Source organism: Nilaparvata lugens, chromosome 7 (assembly GCF_014356525.2).
Source record: "Nilaparvata lugens isolate BPH chromosome 7, ASM1435652v1, whole genome shotgun sequence".
In the NCBI taxonomy this organism is placed as follows: domain Eukaryota; kingdom Metazoa; phylum Arthropoda; class Insecta; order Hemiptera; family Delphacidae; genus Nilaparvata; species Nilaparvata lugens.
Window position 1 is genome coordinate 27,983,565 of NC_052510.1, and position 21,540 is coordinate 28,005,104.

The 21,540-nt window shown below is 33.7% G+C and overlaps 1 protein-coding gene across 2 annotated transcripts in view; it reads left to right on the top strand.

Annotated features, from left to right (window-relative positions):
* The first annotated feature begins 1,610 nt into the window (after window positions 1-1,610).
* Window positions 1,611-21,540, top strand: part of LOC111053049 (xaa-Pro aminopeptidase 3) — a 36,492-nt gene continuing 16,562 nt past the window's right edge. The window contains exons 1-4 of one of the 2 annotated variants that reach the window (XM_022339878.2): window positions 1,611-1,990; window positions 7,379-7,533; window positions 7,774-8,077; window positions 10,732-10,916. In XM_022339878.2, coding sequence (XP_022195570.2) covers window positions 1,945-1,990; window positions 7,379-7,533; window positions 7,774-8,077; window positions 10,732-10,916 — 690 coding nt within the window. In that variant the 5' untranslated portion in view covers window positions 1,611-1,944. The remainder of the gene's footprint in view (window positions 1,991-7,378; window positions 7,534-7,773; window positions 8,078-10,731; window positions 10,917-21,540) is intronic. The other variant, XM_039432431.1, reaches the window with a different exon arrangement.

Genomic DNA, 21,540 nt, shown 5'->3' on the forward strand with positions numbered 1-21,540 from the left:
GTGATAATACAACACTCATAAACAAAACTAAAATTTAAAAATTTCATTATATCATAACGAAACTTGAATAAAAATGAATCTTGAATTAAATAATCATATAACTTACTGGAAAACAATCACAAAAATAATTAGGCCTACATACTGGAAATATACTAATTATTAATAATTTCTAATCTCTTGATTGAAACTAAAACTGCCATTACACCAAAGTTATTAACAAAATGTTAATAACTCAATCCTTATACATTTTATTAGATTGAACGGAACTCGATAAACACATAATTATGTTTATCATGTGTATGATAAGTTATGTTCAATCTGAATCTATGAGAAAAAATAAACATTTTGTTAATAACTTTGGTGTAAACGCAGCTTTATATACGGTAGGCATTTGAAATAAATAATATTTTAAAAAACTAAAGCTAAACCATTTCTATAGTGAATTAGCTTAGTCTTATTAAAGAATGTATTAATTTGTTTTCTGTTGCATAAGAATTCAATAGCATAATGATGATTTTCAAATTTCACCCAATTTATATTTAAATAATAACTAAACTACTTGATAATCCAGTGACTACCCGTATTATATAGGCTATTACTCCTGCTTTTAATTTTAAAACTGAAAATTCAATTACTTAAAACATAGATTATAGATACCTAAATAAAAATTCATGAAATATTAAGTTAAAATTATATTGAACAAAAAGGAATAGTATAAAGATAATACAAAATACACTCACCTGTTCACAATCGACAAAATGGAAATCCATGTTTTAGACAATTTATAATAAACTCAATTCACTAAAACATCCACTAAAATGAATAGAAGACACTTATAAAACACGTAAAAAAGATTTTACATACACAGAAAGACAATCTAAGTTGCTACTCATAATACAATTTTACTGGGATCGATTTCGGCTCCCATTTTGGAAATAAAAAAATTATAATCAATCATGTTTCATTTGATGTACGCTTCACAGGTTCCGATTAACGAAGCCGCTGATTCTTCAATTATCACATAAACATAGACATTTGACAGACATAAATGACATCTGAGTTATGAAATGATTAAATAACGTTTGTTAAAAATGAATCGACTTTTTAAAAATGTCACCGTATTGAACATAAGTACAATAAATTTATAATATTGAAGCAAATCGGAGCCACAGACAGCAATAAAATAAACATAGGTTGGCCAGCCCAAAGCTACCAACATTATCAAGAAAATATTGAAATTTACAATTTTATTACTGACAGACAAACAAGGATGCTTCCCAAACCTTAGCAAGTACGATTTTAATAGTAATAGATGTTTATGAAATGTTGGAACTGGAAAAGTAAAAAAATTCTCTAAAAAAGATTTAGTTTTATAAATATACTTCTATTTTCAAAAGTTTCCACTTCTAATAAGCAATTGCCAGCTGTCTGCACTTTCTTAGCATAGAATTTTTTCACTTCAAACTTGATACTTCCAATTCAGAATGAAATTATTTTGATAATGCAACAAGTGATAGAAAAAAGATGGATTGATTTAAAACTTATTTGATATTGAAACTTGAAAATAATGAGAAAATTAAACTACGTTGGTAGAATCTTCTTCAACAGCTGATTTTCATCTCTTGTAATGGCAATGGCAGATAAACGTCGGCTGCAAAATGAATAGTGATTAGTGAAACTAAGTTGAAAAGTGACATGTCAATCTCATTTTGTAGTAAAAAATGATGAAATTTTAACCACAAAAAATTAATTTATTGCTTGATTATCATCAGATTCCAAAAATGTTTTATGATTATTCTATATGGCAGAATGGCACACATATCAAAGCCTTCAATCTTGATATGTAAATGCTTTTAATACGAAATTTTAAATTAGCATGTGAATTCTCGTGTAATTAGATTGTGTCGGTTGTATTGCCAGTAAACAGATTTAGTTCTGGAAAAGATGTTTAAAATATCAAGAATCCTCTCGAGATCTTCAATTCGTTCAAGTGAGTATTTTAGTTAAAAAATGATATTACTAAATTAGCTAGTAAGACATAGCTTAACATAGCCTAACTTATAGAAACTTGAGTTATTAGTTTTTTATTGGATTTTTTCAAAGTTATTTATGAAATAATATAGCTTTTTATTTGGCTTATTACATGCTACTTTAGTGGTGTAAGTGCACGTCCAGTGCCAACATACCTATTATCAAATTTTTGGTTGGGATCGATTTAGTATGTTATTTTGAGCACAAAATCACAAAAATTAAACGGCGCTCACTATTGTTTTTAAACTAAAGTGACTAAATTGCACGTCCAGTGCCAACATACCTGTCATCAAATTTTTGGTTGGGATCGATTTAGTATGTTATTTTGAGCTCAAAATCACAAAAATTAAACGGCGCTCACTATTGTTTTTAAAATAAACTAAGTTCAAAGTAGGCTAGCACAATTTAACATGCATTTAACCTATGAGTAGCAGCCATTTTGATTATTTAAATCATCAAATCATGATATTCCTAATCTGAGTTTTCCTAACCCAAAGCTTTTCCTAACCCAAGCTTTCCTAACATAAAGCTTTTCCTAACCTAAAGCTTTTCCTAACCTACAGCTTTTCCTAACCTTAGCTACTTATGGTTGCTACTTATAGGTTGAATGCATGTAAAGTTCTGCTACTTTGAATTTAGTTTATTTTAAAAACAATAGTGAGCGCCGTTTAATTTTTGTGATTTTGTGCTCAAAATAACATACTAAACGATCCCAACCAAAAATTTGATGACAGGTATGTTGGCACTGGACGTGCAATTTAGCCACTTTAGTTTTCCTTTCCACAGTCTGCATAATTTTAACATACTTATGTGAAAAATGATTTTAACAATTGCCATTTCAAAGCGATATCAGTAATTATAGAATTTTACATACCTTCCACATGTTTTTGATATTTATATATAATGGGTAAATGTTGTTCATTTTAGTTAAATTTTTACTCCATTCAGCAATCTTGGCATGTGGTTGAGGGGGAACTGCAAAATGGGAATACCATCTCCGGCTTGAAGTGGACACGGGAATCCAATTCTTCCAACAAGTTAATAATAATCAACATCATTTATTAGTTTCTTTCGGGAATAAATCAAAGATGAGACCTCTCGCTTGAGCTTCAGAGTATTAACTTCAAACAATGGTCTTAATTGCTGTGTAGGAAAACCCATCTTACAAGAATGTTTAAACCTTTTGAAGAAGAGCAATTTTAAAAATGTATTTTGCATTCTCTCTAGTTTCATTACATAGGTGATCTGATAAGGACTCCAGGCCGGCACTGCATATTCAAGGAGACTACGAATCAAAGATTTCAACAAGTACAAAATGGGTTCCCACCTCTGAAAGCTTGAACATGTTAAGAAAACAAAGCCCATAATCTGATTACACCTTGATAACTTAACAGGTGTTCAAAGTGTTATAAATATCCATATGATCTGTCACGGCATATTTTCCAATAAAAATAGAAACAGCCTAAATCAAAAGAATTTTGAAAGTAGGCGCCAATCTCTGAGTTCATTATCTCCTATTTCCGATAACAGAGAGCGCTCCTTCCATACAGCTGATAGATTGATCAGCCAAAAACAAAATATATTCTACAGATGATAATATTTTCCAAATTATTAAAAAATTAAAGTAATTCGAAATGAAATAAAATATCAAATTCCATTCACCACCTATCCTATGTCCTTCCTTAATTTGGCAATTGAGTGTGACGTTACATCTCGGAAGTGCGGTGAAGAAAATCTTATCGTTTGTCGGGTGTGTGTCGGATCATGCCGTATGATGATGTGCTGAGAACTGAACATGCTTCATATGTGAAGGAGAGATAACACATATATGTCGCTGTCGTATCGTGTCGACCGGTTTTATGAGGACTATATATATATCGGTGAGTTGATCAATAATATATATATTGCCAAATTTTCCTGCATATTCCATCACCACCACATGTGTAACTTAGGCCTATCAATTGATTGAGTTATTCGGAGCAATTACGAAATACAATGAACCTTTTAAAATATAAAAATATGGAACTAATTCAAATTTATTCAATAAAAATAGGCCAAAGTAGTAGTGGATATTTCTAAATTGGGAGTTCAAGATTATAAACACCAACAGAGCATATACAGAGTGTTCTGAAAAAAGACCCCATAAGTCAGGGGAAGATTATTGAGACTGCCATGTTGAGAGAGATGACTCGAATGAAAAAATCTGCTTGGAGAAATGCAGCACGGATTCAGAAGGGGGAGGTCGACCTGATCTGCTGTGATTAGTCTTGTGGAGAGGATCAACAATGCTTTTGAAGAACAGGGATCAATTGACCTTGTTCAATTTTATAAAAATTGTACACGTGAAATTCTAACCTTATCTTTGACTTTGTCACCTACAAATTTGGAAGAAAAATATCACAAGGACTACCTTATTATTTAATCTTTCAATGTTATTACATTAGTGTCATTTGCATTGTGAATGAATAAAAATAAAATGTTCTATGTGACTTATCAAAGGCATTCGACTGTGTCTCTCATGAAGTCCTGCTCAAGGAGTTGAAACGGTACGGTTTTCAGGGCAGAGCATGGGGTATGGTTGCTGATCACCTTGGTAACAGACAGCAGTTCGTATCCATCGTGGGTGCTACTTCAGATAGAGCAGGAGTATCACACGGAGTACCCCAGGGCTCAGTGCTTGGACCACTGTTATTCCTGATCATGATAAATGACCTTCATCTGCGGAACTCCAGCCTGATTTTTGCGGATGATACCGCCATCTTGGGACAAGACAAGGGACCAGAGGAAGCTAAGCTGAAGGCTCACGAGCTTTTGGAAGAGGCAAAGAGTTGGTTTTGCACAAATAAGCTGAAGTTGAATGGGAGCAAAACCCAAAAGATGATGTGTACACTGACCAGAACAGCGGTTGTCAGTGCTGCTCCTGTCACCTTGCTTGCCTTCAGCATGGGCACCAAGTTATCATGGGAACCTCACATCATCAAAGTCTGTGGAAAACTTTCTAGAGTGGTCTAACTGCTCCGTAAAATGAGAGGACTTCTGAGTTCCCATAGACTACTGATGCTGTTTCATGCTGTGTTCAGCTGTCATATCCAGTATGGAATACTTGTGTGGGGTCATGCTAAGGACATTCTCCTGCTTCAAAAAAGGCACTTCGTGTGATGACTTATAGCAAGTTCGATGCTCACTGCCAGCCCATATTTCAACGTCTGGGCATCCATACTAGCATCACTCTTGCACGTCAAAAAACACTAGTCTTCGTTCTCAAGAAGAGAGGAAGTGAACACTTACAACACTCGGGGGAGGGCCAACTTGGATGTTCCACGCCGTCGACTGGCTAAGGTCAGGGACTATTTTCCGGTGCTGGCAATCAAGATGTTTAACTGCCTACCACATTCAGTGAAGGGGCGCTCACCTACCGCGTTCAAGAACACCCTATCAAGGTGGCTCATTGGGAGGAGCTTTTATTCTTTAGAGGATTTTTTCAATGATGACTATGCTGGTCTGTGACGCCGCCATCTATGTATAAAATACGTTTCAATTTTTGACATGATCTATCCGGGGAATCCTGGTCATCGATCACGATATTCACGATATTGGATAATTTGGATAATTAGGGCGTGATTCCTCACATCAAAAGAAGAAAAAAGTTCCAATTAACATAGGTCCGAAAATGCTTTGTTACCAAGTTATACAGGATGAAAGATGAAAGATTTCGTCTGAATTTCAGTTCCCCTGCTGAAACGAAGCCCTATGGGTATTTGCTGGCTGTTAATTAAGATGTTTAATTTAGCTTACTTTATGTAACATAAACTGAAAAATTGAATAAAACCGTTTCCAGACCTGTAGCTACAGTATTTTTTAAGATATGTGACGAAATACGCGAAACTTGGTCCCGAAAACAAGTTCTTTTAAGGTTTGAAGCAGATTTACTATGTTGAATGTTACACAAAATATTTTCTCACAGAACTTGTAGAAAATGTAATTTCGAAGAGAAAGATGTAAAATAAGTCTATAATAGACAAACACAACCTTTAAAAAATAATCCTCAATTACAACATACAAAACGCATGAAAAATATACAAAATCTGTTAAGCTCTCTACAAATGAGGAATATTACATACATATATCTACATACAAGCAATTAAGGATTATTTTTTGAAGGTTGCGTTATGCAGTTAAAGGTTAAACAATGCAGTGAGGAGAGGTGATCTAGGATATACCCCACTCAATCTATCTGAATAGCTCGATGAAAATCCAAAAACGGATAGGCAGCATGAGAGTGAGATCCTTCAGCAATGTTGGGCGAAGCAGCTGCATGGGAGGCATGCTTACATTCTGGGTCAACCTGGGGTGGATGAAAATGCCTCAAACGCGTGACTCAGACACAGAGATCTGTTTATAGAGACAAAAAGCTTAATGATGTCTATCCAAGATCAAGTGATAACCACAAAGAACTACTGAAAGCATATATTGAAGTTGCCTATAGATGATGACCTGTGCAGAAGATGAGGTATGGCTTCCGAAGCATTGCAGCACAGTCTGTCAGTCGATGGCAGCTACAGTCTATTTGAGGCGCCACAACTCTGTTGCTGGGGTCTTGCACCAGGATCTTGCTTTGAAATTTGACCCAGTGGATGGAAAACTGCCTTACTATCTATAAAAGCCACCTTCCTTACTTGAGAATGATACACACAAGATGTACTGGGATCGCTCAGTGCTGACTGACAGGACAGTTGTGCACAACCGGCCAGACATTATCCTTATGGACAAGACAGCCAGGGAGACTATTTTTGATTGATGTTGGCATATCATGTTGCCACAACTTGGAACAATATTACAGTGAGAAAATATCCAAGTATCTTCCCCTTGTTGCTGAGATGAAGGATGTCTAGAAGCAGGAGAAAGATATGGGCTCAAGTACAACACTCAACAATAAATTTTCCATTTCTCGACCTAATTTGACTTATGATGCATAATTTTGAACCGCCTTGACGAGCCGAGATGAATGAAGTGTAGTACGATGAAATCTGAGCATTGTGTCAAAAGTTATAAGTGTTTGAAATGTTGATCCTTGAGGTGTCCTTAAGTGTGCCTCTCCACTAGGAAATACTGAAATTAAGTGCATATAACGGGTGATTCTCATAGAATATGATCTCATGAACTTATGTCATTGTGCGAAATATCAATGTGAGGTAATGATTATCTAGTCACTGTAAGCTATAGTGCAGAGCTGTTTAAAAATACATAAACTCATTATTCAAAGCTAAAATGATAAATTAGGCAATTTTAATTACCGTGGGCCTACCTTTTAGATGATTCTAATTGGCATTCTGATTGTGTATTTTAGGTTTGAAAATACCCTGCAGCTCCTGTAGCTCTAGTATAAACCAACCTACTAGTGCAAGTGCAACGCAACCAATCGCCGGCCTAAGCAATGACTCTAGAGAATTATATGGTCAACCAACTAGCAGTACACATCCTCATCTCATGGTTGAGAATGAGGTAAAAATTCTACGCAATATTTATTTTCATCCAATCTAATCAAGATCTCAAATATTCTATTCTTTTCCTTCTTAATCATATTAATTTTTCTCAGTTATGATAAACTTCAAGTCAGCATCTCGTAAGTCTTAAGACATTAAATTTGAAATAGTATCAGTGATAATGCTAGTAATATTTAAAAACAAATACTTGAATAAAAACGTCTTGAAAACGTTTACTAAAACTGTTCGATTGTGGCAGCTCGTTCCAGGAATCACGAAGGACGAGTTTTTGGAAAGACGACACAAGTTCATGAAAAATTTGATTGAATCATCGGCACCTGGGCTCAATCACATTGTCGTTATACCTTCAGCCAGCAAAGTGTACATGACTGAAAAAATACCCTACGTTTTCCGTCAAAATAGCGACTTTCTGTACTTAACTGGATGTCAAGAACCTGACAGTGCAATGGTCATGGTTGGACGAGATGCCGACAAATTCATATCAACAATGTTCGTGAGGAAACGAGATGCGCATTCCGAACTGTGGGATGGACCAAGAACAGGCAAGTCTACTCATATTCCACAGTAATCATACTTTTAAAAAATGTAATCATACTTTAATTGGAAAAAACAGAGTTTTTTTTTGTCACATCTACATTCATCAGATTTGTACATAGGACTGCAGTTTCGTGTTGAAACAAATACATCTTCAGCTGTACTGATGCACTTGTTCACTAAACATCTAGAAAATGGTAGCCAATAGCTACTTGATATTTTTATTTTGAAAGAGTATAAAGAGATTTTTTGTATAATTATTATGAGACCTCCTTATAATACAGAAAGTGATTCCTCTAGGAATATTATTGACAAATCCATAAAATGTTGTACTTCTGAAATGTCTTCGGTTATTCTGATCATTCAACATATCCACTACTATCAATGATCCATTTTGTTAATTATCTATAATTATTATGGAAAGCAAAAGGATATCCCATATCCGGGCACAAAAGTACTTCATTGTCATTTTCGGTTAACAGCCGTGGAAGATGTCATAATTTCTTCCTTGGGACTAGTATAATGAGAAACGCAATGATGATCAGTCAAAATCACAGGTTTTCGAGTTTTCGAGATATTCACTCTTGAAAGACTAAAATTGTTGAAATAACAGGTTTTTATCCAATCTCTTTCAGGGCTTATAACTCTCCAACAATGCATTTTATAAGTTGATGCTTATCGCAGGCTTGTAGAGCATTGAATTCTCTTTAATTTTATGTATTATTTTATTATTTCAAGTTTTCATTTCATTGTTATAGTATCTTTAATGTAAGGAGTGAAATTTTCAATTTAGCTACAAGTGTCAACTTGCGTTTCCACACCAACAGAGGGAATAAGATGCGCACCTTTGCTATGTATATTGTATACCTCCTAACTAGTCGCAATTGAGCTGCAAAGCCAAAAATTGTGTTCCAGACACCCTTTACAAATTTAATTGTCAAATGATCAATTGTTGCAACATTGAAAATTTCTCCCCCTTTATCAAAGCTGCTATTAAAATGAAAAGAGAACTTGAAATAATAAAATAATACAACAGATTAAAGAGAATTTAATGAGCTTGTTGTTTACTCATATCTGTAAAGTATTTGTTAAGGGAGTGAGCATCAAGTTCAGCCTATTTTCACCTATAACTTCGTTTATGCACTTTCACAACTTCATTTTTTATTACAATATTTAAAATTTCCTTTATAATAGACTTTCTTCGCATGGTTTAAGATCTTATTCAAACCGTTACAATTGTTTATTGTTTATTAAAATTGTTTTTCAAACAGTTTTAATTTGTAAAATTTCCATGTTACTTGCAATAGACCAAGACTTGATATGCTATTTCAAATACCGTTTGTCAGAACCGCTTTACCATTTCAATTCCTACCTTAATAGAACAATATTGTTCAATAGACTAAACCCATTCCTTAACCCCTTCTATGACCGCTACAATACATTTAAAAAATCTTGTGAAAAATTATGTTGCTCAATCGATGATTAAATTATTATTTCGACTACTAACTCTTTTTCTCTTTTCAACTTTTTCTTCTTTTTTGTATATACATTTTTTATACCATACTCCTTCACTAACTTCAACTCGAATATCGTTCTCTTCTAATCTTATCTATTTGAATAGTTGTGAATGAAGTGCAATATTATTTTTCTTTTGTTTTCCTTTTTTATTGTACTGTTATGCTATCAGATATGTCATTAAGGTTCGTACTAAAATTTGTCTGTGAGCCTTGCTATGTTTGTATCGAATAAAAAATTAATAATCAATATGAGTTGTATCCATTACTGAAATCATTTTTATTAGGATATCTTTTTATTCTAGAATGTATTCTATCTTGCGTCATTATTGATCTTATGATGCCTTCAGATATCCAGGGCTTCAGGGGACGAAGTCTGTTTGGTATCATTTTTACCTTCTTGCATTAATCTTTTAGACTGGTAAAAGTGCTTACAAATTTATCCACAATAGTGTGTCAATGATTTCATTCAAGACACAGATGCCATCTCGATCTTCATACCTCAATTGTTCAGAAAGTGCATTATAGTTTATTCTAGTCATTGTATTTAACAATACATTTGTATTTCCTCTTCGATTTACGACCTTAACCGAGTTCAGAAAAACACAGTAGTGATCCGTTATGGTTGTCCTGAATGTGTTGAAAATTATTGTTTGAATTTTAAAAGAAAATGTGGCCTGTGCAGGATTTGGTTGTACTTGTGAACTGGTATCATTATTTATATATGATTTGAAACCATTGCTATTGAAAATTATCAATAATAAAATTACAGGATGAAGACAATAAAAAGGAAATTCTAAATTTAAAAAGTCAATGTAGTTTAATGTCGGAGGAAATACACAAACTAAAATCTATTTTGAAAAAACTAAAAGTATTATGGAAACTCTGGCCAAAAAAAGTAAAAAATAAAACCTTACGTTGATGAAAGGAAATACTCTAAAAATGGTCGAAATGAAAATTACAGTGAGGTTTTCAAGCAATCAAGAATAAAACTTGGGGAAATAAAAGTGGGAAATCGAGAGTCCTGTTACTGATATCCAATCATAAACGTGATTGCAATGATCTCCTTTTTAAAAGATTATAAAATAAATTTGATGACCAATGTCAAGAGTCTCCACTCTCTAATCATCAAATCTTTGATATTTCAGGTGTTGAGAGGGCCCCTGAATTCTTTGGGATCGAACAAGCTTTGCCTTTTACTGAACTGAAAGCATTTCTCAAAATGCTTATGAAAGAGCAGAAAAATGCCAAACTGTGGTTCGACTACTCCAATAAAATTCATCCGGAAGTTTCTAGTATTATGAGCAGGTTCTCTGATGAAAAAGAACATCAGGTGAGCGATGAATAATTATAATCTATCACGATTTTGATTTGTTATTCGCCTAGATGGATTAGTTTTAAATTAGGTAAGTGTTATTATTTTAGCTAAAAATTCGATCAGTTGATAGAATAGAATATCCATACCTATTTGATTTATCACCAATTCTCTTGAATATAGAAATATTATTGCACGCTCACTCTGAGGATAACTAACAACCTTTGTGAAACGACCATCAATAGTACATAACAGAAGAAACAATAATTATCATTATCTCATCTTTATAGATATAGGCAAATGACATAGTTGGTTTATTGTTCATATTTGAGTCAATCTAGATTATTTTGATAATTATTAGATAATATAGTATTATTAGTCCAGGCAATGAATGCTCAAAAAAGGGTATAGAGGTAAATGTTTGGAAGATAATTTTTGACCCCACAGTTCTGTTTAAGGGTAGTAAGGAGGTAATCATATCAAAAGTCCCCACCCCTACCCATTGTGCTAAGGGGTTGGGGGTGGTTCAAAGGTACCATTTTTTGGTTTCTCGCATATATCACAAGAACTATGTATCTTACGGACATAACTGTTACATATCTGATCTGAATCTGAATTATTTGGCACAGCCAGCATATGAAATTAAAGCTTACATAATTTCTTACATAAGTCATATCACAACATTTTCTATATCTTCTCTAGTTTTCAAAATATCCGCTCTTAAAGGTGCGACATTTTTGAAAAATCTGGTGTGGTACACTCACACAACTTTCCTTGCTCATATTTGAAACTACGATCAGACTTCTGTATATATATAATTGTTTTCAGAGTACTTTTTCTTTGCGTGAATTGTGAAATTCAATGATTTTTTTAGTCGTCATTTTTTTAAAGTCGTCAAAACAGCTGTTCTACACATGAAATATCTCGACTATGTGTTCTTTTTATGAACTGCGCTACCTACCTACCTCATGCACGAGAAGGAGGTTACTAAGTCCATTTCCCAAGGATGGGGTGGACCCCTCATTGGTTACCCAGAAAGGGGACTCATGCCAGTTGATAGAACTGATAAATAACTATAAAGGGTATGAATTTGAAAGAAATCGGTCAAGTTATTTTTGAGAAAATCGTGAAAAGCATGGTTTTTTAGTAATCATCCGCCATTTTTCTCAAGAATATTACGGAGCTCCTGCAATTTTCCCAGAAAAAAACTCATGTCATTTGATAGGGCTTATGAATAGCTATCCATGGTATAAATTTGAAGGAAATCGTTAGAGCCGTTTTCGAGAAAACAGTGAAAAACATGGATTTTTAGTCATTATCCGCCATTTTTCTCAAGAATATTACGGAGCTCCTGAAATTTTTCCAGAAATGAGACTCATGCCAGTTGATAGGGCTTATAAATAGCTATCCATGGTATAAATTTGAAGAAAATCGTTAGAGCCGTTTTCGAGAAAAACGTGAAAAACATGGTTTTTTAGTAATTATCCGCCATTTTTTCCGCCATCTTGAATTGAATTTTATTGAATTTCTTATTGTCGGATCCTCATGGTATAAGGACCTTAAGTTTAAAATTTCAAGTCAATCGCTGATTAGGAATGGAGTAATCGTGTTCACAGACATACACACATACACACACACACACACACACACACACACACACACACACACACACACACACACACACACACCACACACACACACACACACACACACACACACACACACACACACACACACACACACACACACACACACACACATACACACACACAGACCAACACCCAAAAATCATGTTTTTGGACTCAGGGGACCTTGAAACGTATAGAAAACATGAAATTAGGGTACCTTAAATTTTTTTGGAAAGCAATACTTTCCTTACCTATGGTAATAGGGCAAGGAAAGTAAAAAACACTTTTACCTCAAAATTTTCTATTTTTGGCTCTTATAACTTTTTAAAAATCGATGGGAAAAATCTATGCTGATTATGAGCTTATAGAGCATTGAATTTCTTCAATTTGATTTGTGATTTTCACAATTTTACGCATTTCCCTACAACTGTTGCAGCAGCTTTAGTGTTGAGTGTGAAATCTTCAGTTTTGCAACAATAGTCCCATTGACAAAGAAATTTGGAGGGAATGTTTTGAACACAATGTTTGACTTTGCAGCTTTGTTGAGACTAGTTAGGAGGAGAACATATCAGAAGTCCCCATTCATAACTCATGTGTTAAGGGGATGAGGGTGGTTTAAAGGTTGCATTTTTCAGCTTTTTGCTTCCACGCTCATATCTTAAGAATAATGCGTTGAACCGACATAACTAACTATTCCAAAATGAAGCTTGATAAATTCTCTACACGTTTTGTTCACGTTTTCGTGAATTCTCTACACTATGTGATGTCTACACTATATTCTCTACACCCTGATTACCTTCAGAGGTAGGTGACTGATACCCAGGTGTTGCTCCTGGACGATTTAGCTCAGCCGTAATGGGGGGGGGAAAGGAGGCAACTCGAAGTTCCTCTTCTTTCTCCTCTGTACCTTAGCTGGCATGGACAGCACATCCTGGTGCTTCTGACGGCGTGAAGGTCGCTCTCCACTCTGAAGACACTACTTCAAGTTAATTTTGTATTGGCCTGATGGCCTCAGTTCCACTGCAGTATTGTACCAAAATTTTGAGTTATTAAATAGAATTTATTCTATCTTAAGTAATTTTCAGTTCCCATAAAGATAGTAAATTTATTCTTGTTCATTGGCAACTTAGCCAGCATTTCCAAAATCGTTATAATTATGATCAGCATCTTATTAAAGTCCTTGATTCCCACGATCCCACTTGGAATTACCTACTCTCACAACAGATTTAGACGCCAGAAGTATGCTGAATCAATCCCATAATTCTAAACTTGCAAAAGGGAAATAACTTTTCTCTCCTAGTTTCCTTCTTGCTTGAACGTATCACCTTCCTTATTTACTGAGGAGAAAGAGAGTGGGCGAAGAGAAATTCACAGGCAATTGGGTAAATATTTTAAATTATGATGGTAAAACTGATCAGTCTGGAAGCCTCTGAAACCCAAGAGAGTGATCATTCAAATCCCAGCTGTCATAGTGTTAACTGTTTCTTGAGATTTTCTTTCAATTTCCAGTAATGTTTTTGTTTAGGGGTACATTCTCATTCTCTCCAGGAGAATTTAATTGATTGTCCAAGTAAATTGGACATCTTTTGAAGTAACTTTAAATGTAATTGTAATTTAGAAGTAAAGTCCCCCTTATAGAAAATACAGTAATAATGTGATAGCTTGAGTTAATATGACGATTGATTTCCTCTATACTTCGGATCTTCAATACCCCTTTCGGGTTGGGTTTCTGTATCGGGCCGAGAATTTCCATTGTAAAAGGGCCGGCGACTTCTTCCAACCATGGATGGAATCGTACGTCATTGAATGCTGATGAGGAGAGGACAAGACTAACTCCCTTTTGGATCTGTCACCACGACGCCTGAACATTCCTGGAGGACAACCAATCATCTTCACCCTTCATCCATCTCCACCAGGGACTCCGGACATCACGATGACAACTACAAGATGAGTACTTGATCTTTCCCCATCGGAATTCAATGTGTCCCTTAAATTTTGGTCTCTTAAAGATGTAAATGTAGTTAAATTTGGTCTCTTAAGACAAAGATAATCTTTAATTGAAGAAAGTATTTATTGTAAAGTGTTGTTTGAATTTAAATATTTAATATAGAGGCAATCAAACATCAAATGATTTTTATTTTGGATTCCTCACCACTAGAAATTTCACTAACCCCTCCACCATCAGGGTCTCGCACTATTTCGAAACTTAATTATAGTTGTCTGAGAATTTAGGTTCTCAAAAGACACTATAGTATAGAAGGAAGAGGAAGGATGGACGGCAGCCAACTGGCCGCTGTGCCCAGGGAGGATGGAAGGAAGGGACAGCAGCCAATGGGCCACTGTGCCCTGGGAGGATGGAAAGAAGGGACGGCAGCCAACAGGCCGCTGTGCCCAGAGAGGATGGAAGGAAGGGACGGCAGCCAATGGGCTGCTGTGCCCAGAGAGGATGGACAGAAGGGGTGGCAGTCAATGGGCCGCTGTGCCCTGAGAGGATGGATGGAGGGACGGCAGGAATGGGCCGCTGTACAAGGAGGAGAAAGGTTGGGAGCGGAATGCTATGGTCTGGAGCTCGTCTGGCATTTAAATACTTTCCCAAAGTAGAGGGGATGGAGATGCGCCGCCGCCAGAGGCAGTGAGAATCCTCTCAATGTGCAGAAGATGGTACGCCATCGGTACCCTTCTTATCACCACGGTCAGCTAGCTTGCTGATAGCTGAGCATCTTTTAATAAGATTATTAATTTATTTTCTCGTCACAATTTCACTTTGTGACAAACTGATGTTTATCGTAGTTTTGTAGAGCATTGAATTCTCTTTGGAATTATGTATTATTTCACTATTCCAAGTTTTGCTTCCATTGTTATAATATCTTCAATGTGGGGGGTGAAATTTTCATTGTGACACAATTTTTGACTTAATCTGGACTAGTTATTAGGTGATCATATCAAAAGAGTGTATTATAAGATCAAAAATAGAAAAAAAATGGAGGCAAACTTGATTTTTTCAAAAATGTTGCACGTTTAAGAGAAGGTATAGAGAATGTTGTGATTTGACTCATGTAGGAGATTATGTAAGCTTTAATTTTGTATGTAACAGTTATGTCCGTAAGATACATAGTTTTTGTGTTATATGCGAGGAACTAAAAAATGGTACCTTTGAACCACCCCCAACCCCTTAGAACAAGGGATAGGGGTGGGGACTTTTGATATGTTTACCTCCTTACTACCCTAAACCGAATTGTGGGGTCAAAATTGTCTTCCAAACTTTTCCCTCTATAACCTTTCCTTGACTGGACTATATACAGAGGGTGTCATATGTAATGGAACCCTTCAATAATTTGAGACTGTTGTAGGTAGTGCCGTTCTACCAATTTATCCTAAATAGGTTGAATAGCATTTTTCACCTATCAACCTAAAGAAAGTTATTGGCTCCAAAATGGTAAATTCTTGATAAATTATGAATAGATCTATTGCTAATGAATAGGAAATCCAGTTTTCAGAGCAAATCAACTTATAATCTTCATAAGAATTTTGGCAATATACAACACAAATCCACAAAACAATACCTTACAACACTTAAACATATAGCATCATTACAAGCTAAAATACTTATCCATTTATATAGTTGAAAACAATGGCTATAGGCTTGTAGACATGCAAATCAAATTATACAAAATTAGAACACCATAAAACTGTTCAAATCTCAAATTAAAGCATTATAAATTTCAATTAAACAGAAAAATATTCAGAGAGCACAAAACAATTTCCATAGACAGCCACCATTTTTTTTGAGAAGGGCTTACAAAGATAGCATTTTAGATGAAGCCAAAAACAGTGATGACGTTATGAACACATCATCGATATTAAATTCCAAAAAATTATAAATTACAAGTTTAGAATTTACATTTTACATTTGTTCTTAATAAAACTTTATTTCAAAACTGTTATTTTAAATTTATTTATCCTCTATGCTATTTATAATGATCTGTTAATTCTGTTAACTCTGTTTTGGTGATACCATGGAATGTGCAACACAATTATCTATGATAAATTCTCAGTTAAAAGTTGTCCGCATATCGATTACTCTGATATTTACTATCAAGTTTTATAGATCTCGAATTGAAGATTTGATTTTAATCGAGAAAAAATGTAATATTAGCCTACAAATACCCCCCTCTTGACATAAAAATTTTACTGTTTGAGAATTTAAAGAAAAAAAATTACATTGAAACAAATGGAAATTGTTGAAATTAAATTCGAGAACAGTAACAATTTTTTCTGTAAAAACATTACATGTAATCCTATAATATTGAAAATTATTATAAAAATTCATCAATAGCATTTGTTATACATTTCCAAACAATATTTCAAAGTATAGAATATCAAAATTACTTCTGATTTAGCTTTATAATTTAAGGAAAATATCTCAACAGAAAGTTTAATATATATAAAGAATAGTTTTTGAAATTGCACATAAATTTAATAGATAGAAAAATTCAATTTTTTATTGCATGAAAATTTAGTATGTTGAAACAAAAAAATTTTTTTTTTAATGAATTGATGAATTGTTACATTTAATTTTCACATAAAATTTCAATAAATCAAAAAATGTCCATTTCTTTCACTATTGATGCAGTTGATTTTGGTTGATTTTATCGATGCAAATTTTGGAAAACAGTCTGTTAAGGCACTCAGTATGAATTTCAGTTAAGTGTGACTCCAGTGTGATGACATCAGTGTTGGGCTGATCCGAATACTCGTAGTGTTGGGCTGATACTTGTAGTCGACTGATGCATACCAAACTCGATACAGGTGACATCTCAGTTAGCATCGCCTCATGCTTGTAGTATACGGCTGCATACCAAACTCAATACAGGTGACATCTCAGTTAGCATTGCCTCATGCTTGTTGTAGATGGCTGCATACCAAACTCAATACAGGTGACATCTCAGTTAGCATTGCCTCATGCTTGTAGTAGACGGCTGCATACCAAACTCAATACAGGTGACATCTCAGTTAGCATTGCCTCATGCTTGTAGTAGATGGCTGCATACCAAACTCAATACAGGTGACATCTCAGTTAGCATTGCCTCATGCTTGTAGTAGACGGCTGCATACCAAACTCGATACAGAGTCACGTAAATTTTGTATCATATAATTATACAATGTACATTTAAGGCTTGAAATGACAATGTAATTTGTTTTTTGGAAAAGAGATAGACGCTGCATACAGGATTAACTTAGGTGAGGAATAATTTAGGTAAGGTTTGGTTTTTTGATATTTCAGCTTTCAAGGTTTAGAGTTCTGCATACAGGAATAATTTAGGAGAGGATTTTTTGAATCAATTTCTTTCATGATACTGTGACTGTTATTCTGAATTCAAAGTTGTGAACGTGAACATGGATGGCAATTACCTCCAGGTAATGTGGTAGTGTTGAAGTTTGAGTTACATGGTCAGCAATAGGCGTTGGCATTGTCATTGGCGTATGCATTGGTGTCGGCATTGGCATTGTCATAGGCATTGGCATCAACATTGATGCAGGCATCGGCATTGTCATAGGCATTGGCTTCAACATTGGCGCAGACATTGGTGTAGACATCAGTGTAGATATCGGCGTAGTTATTGGTGTAGATATTGGCGTAGATATTGGCGTTGGCATTGGTGTAGGCATCAGCATAGATATTGGCGTAGATATTCAATTAATGAGTCATACTAGTTCGAAAATCACCCAAATGTTCTTAACACTCTTCATGGCGTTCACTTGTTGATTTCGAGATTCACGTGATAATTATTTTGATGTTAATGTCCATGCTGTACCTATTATTTTAAAATGCTTATAAACTAAAAGAAAAATTTTGATTAGGCTACCAATACAATCTAATACACATGAAAATTATTTCCAAGTATATAATCAATATAGAAAATGAAATTTATTGTTAACATCTTATTATACAGTCAGCAATACATAAATTGTGAAATTTCCTCAAACTCTATAGAGATATCAATTACAAAATTTTAATAAAAAATAATTTCATTTATATTTATTCACTGTTCAAATAACAAAATTTAATCCATTCTTCAAAATTTAGAACATAAACAAATACATGTTACATAAATTTCATAACACCCTGTATCATTATCAAAATTGTAAAAAACATCAGATCATCACAACAAAAATAATTTCAATACATATTTCAATAAATTCAGACAATTGGTCTTCTATTCACAATCATTTCATAATATATCTGCATTTCATTATCATTTAGTATAACATTTCAATTATAGCATTTCACATTTATGATTCATCATTCAGGGTTTCAAAATTATTTATGTAGACAAATTTATAAATTTTCATTTTAATTTTTTGTTCAAATATTTTATAAAAAGCAAAATATTTAATATTATTAATCATCGTTTATCGGATACTATAGTTTATTTCGACTTTTCAATGTTCTAAACACAAACTACATTTCATGACAAAACTTTACTATCAATCATTAAACAAGAAATCATTCAAAACATCAATAATATTTTGCTTCAAAGGCAATCAATATTCATAAGTAATCATCTGCATCTATTGCAATCAACATAAGTAATCAACACAAAAAATATTATCTCATTACTGCCTCTCTAAGTCATAACCTCTGTTATTCCTTCTTTAGGCAATAATGGGTTCCCATCTCAAAAAAACAATCACATACCAGCAAAATTCTAATCAACAAACACCACTAAAAATTCTACATACACTCCAGCATCCATTTCAAACGATAATCAATCATATCAAAAGTTATAGAACAAACAGTTTTTTTTAAATTTAGAAAAAGACATCAATTACAAAAACTTCAGAGAAATTTTAACCTTTAACTCATTTCAATTAATAATATGACAACACGTTTTTATTTAATGAAAACATTATTATTCAAGTTAACTTCCATTTATATTGAAAATCTCATATATATGGCGACACAATTCATTAATACTTTCAAATTTTGAAGTTTTATTATTATAACAAAAGACATAACATAAGATTAAACATAAGATTAAATTTCAGCATGTTCTAAATTGAACCATTTATTTTTTTAATAATTTCAGAATTTGAAGACTGTATAATAAGTACAAACCATTTCAAGATTACAATACAAAGACAATCAAGATGGATAATGGGTAAATAAGTTCCCTAAAAAATACAAATAAGAGAAAAATAAAATTGGGTAAATAAATTTCCTAAATAATACAAGGAAGAGAAAGATTAATTAGAGCCTATCCTACATGTCAGTACTAAACTTTCATAAGGAAGTATATTTAATAAAATATACTACTATGGAATTTTGTAGATTCCAAGTATGACTCTAATTTGTTATAACTGTGAGCTATCACTCCCACAGAAACAACTGGTGAAGGAAAAATATTTTGACTATTGTGACTGGGTGGAGAGTTCCTAGATGTCTGTAAGGCAATGTGATAGCAGACTCTTGTATCGGACCACAAAAACAAAAGTATGCAAAAGTTTTTACAAACATTTGATGTTGCAGTCTTAAGGTTTTTTATATCGCAAACAAGTAGGTCAGATAATCGAGTCCAGCCATATGTGGTTCACGCCCACACCTCTAAAAGAATCACACCTACTCATCTACCAAAAATCCAAAGTATTGGACAAAAAAAAAATAAAATGCAAAATTGGTTAAAAGCCCAAAAGAAAATTATAACCTAATTACATATGGCTTATGGCACGATATGCAATGAAAGATGAGAAAATGGGACATAATTTGCTCTGAAAAACCTAGTTACCTAATATGATACCTGACAAAAAATAGACATAATTGAAAAATGTAATACATGATGAAAAAATATACCGCAGGCACACAATTATTTACACTACAATAGATAGATTTTAGAAAAGTTAAGTTTTATCAACAATTTAAAGATTAGGAAAATAAGCTACTATTTTAAATTCCAAAAATTATTTCAGAAAAATACAAATTTAAATGACTATGGACAAGATTGGTTAAGATATGCATCATAGAAGAAATTTACTGAACATTACACAAAGACAGGAGAGAATCAAAATTTGAAACGATTAAGGGCCAAGAAAAATAGGCTACAGGAAAGAAAAAAGACACAATTATTGACTCTTACCATACACTGCATAGGGATTATGCTATTCTGAATCCCGGCATAACACAGGATTCCTAATCATTGCGTGCTTTCTGATGGTATTTCTTCATCATAATTGATCATGATATCATGATTGACTCTTGACAGAATCCAAGGTCAGGGCAGTGGACTGTGAATGATAGTTGGTATCTACAAATAAATCTTTGAATTCTGTGCATAAAAATACTGATAGCTTAAAGTGTGGTAAGTACGCCAATAAAAGACTAAATGAATCAACAAGATAAGATTTAATAATAATAAGATAATAATAGGCAGATGACCACATACAAAAACAATTGTGTCAAATATCTTGGGATCAATAAAATAATAATAGGCAGATGGCCACATACAAAAACAATTGTAAGTAGATTAAGTTAAATATCTTGGGAAAATTACAACATGTGAAAAAACGTTAGAGAAATACAAAATTTAAATGAAATTAGGTCAATGACATTAATGACCATTGAAGCCTGACAATAATCGAAAAGGTAGTATTAATGATACCTGAAATAAATATAAATTGAGTGCTATAATGAAAGTTATTGCTGTAAGGTTCAATATTAATGATTAAAAAATGACAATAAGCTGTAAATAATGCTCAATAAGTAAAATATATAAAAATATATGCGGCATAGGCCTTCAGTGATTTGAATGTCAAGATAGACTTCGACCAAACAATTAATAGGCGTCACTGGCCTTAAAATATCACTTAAGAGCTAAGTGTAGCTAATAAATACAATGTGAAGATTGTCCAGGTTAAATATAGGCGACATGGGCCTTCAATGAATTGAATGTCAAGACAGACATCAATTAGAACGATTAATAGGCGACAGTGGCCTCAGAAAATCACTTGTAAAGCCA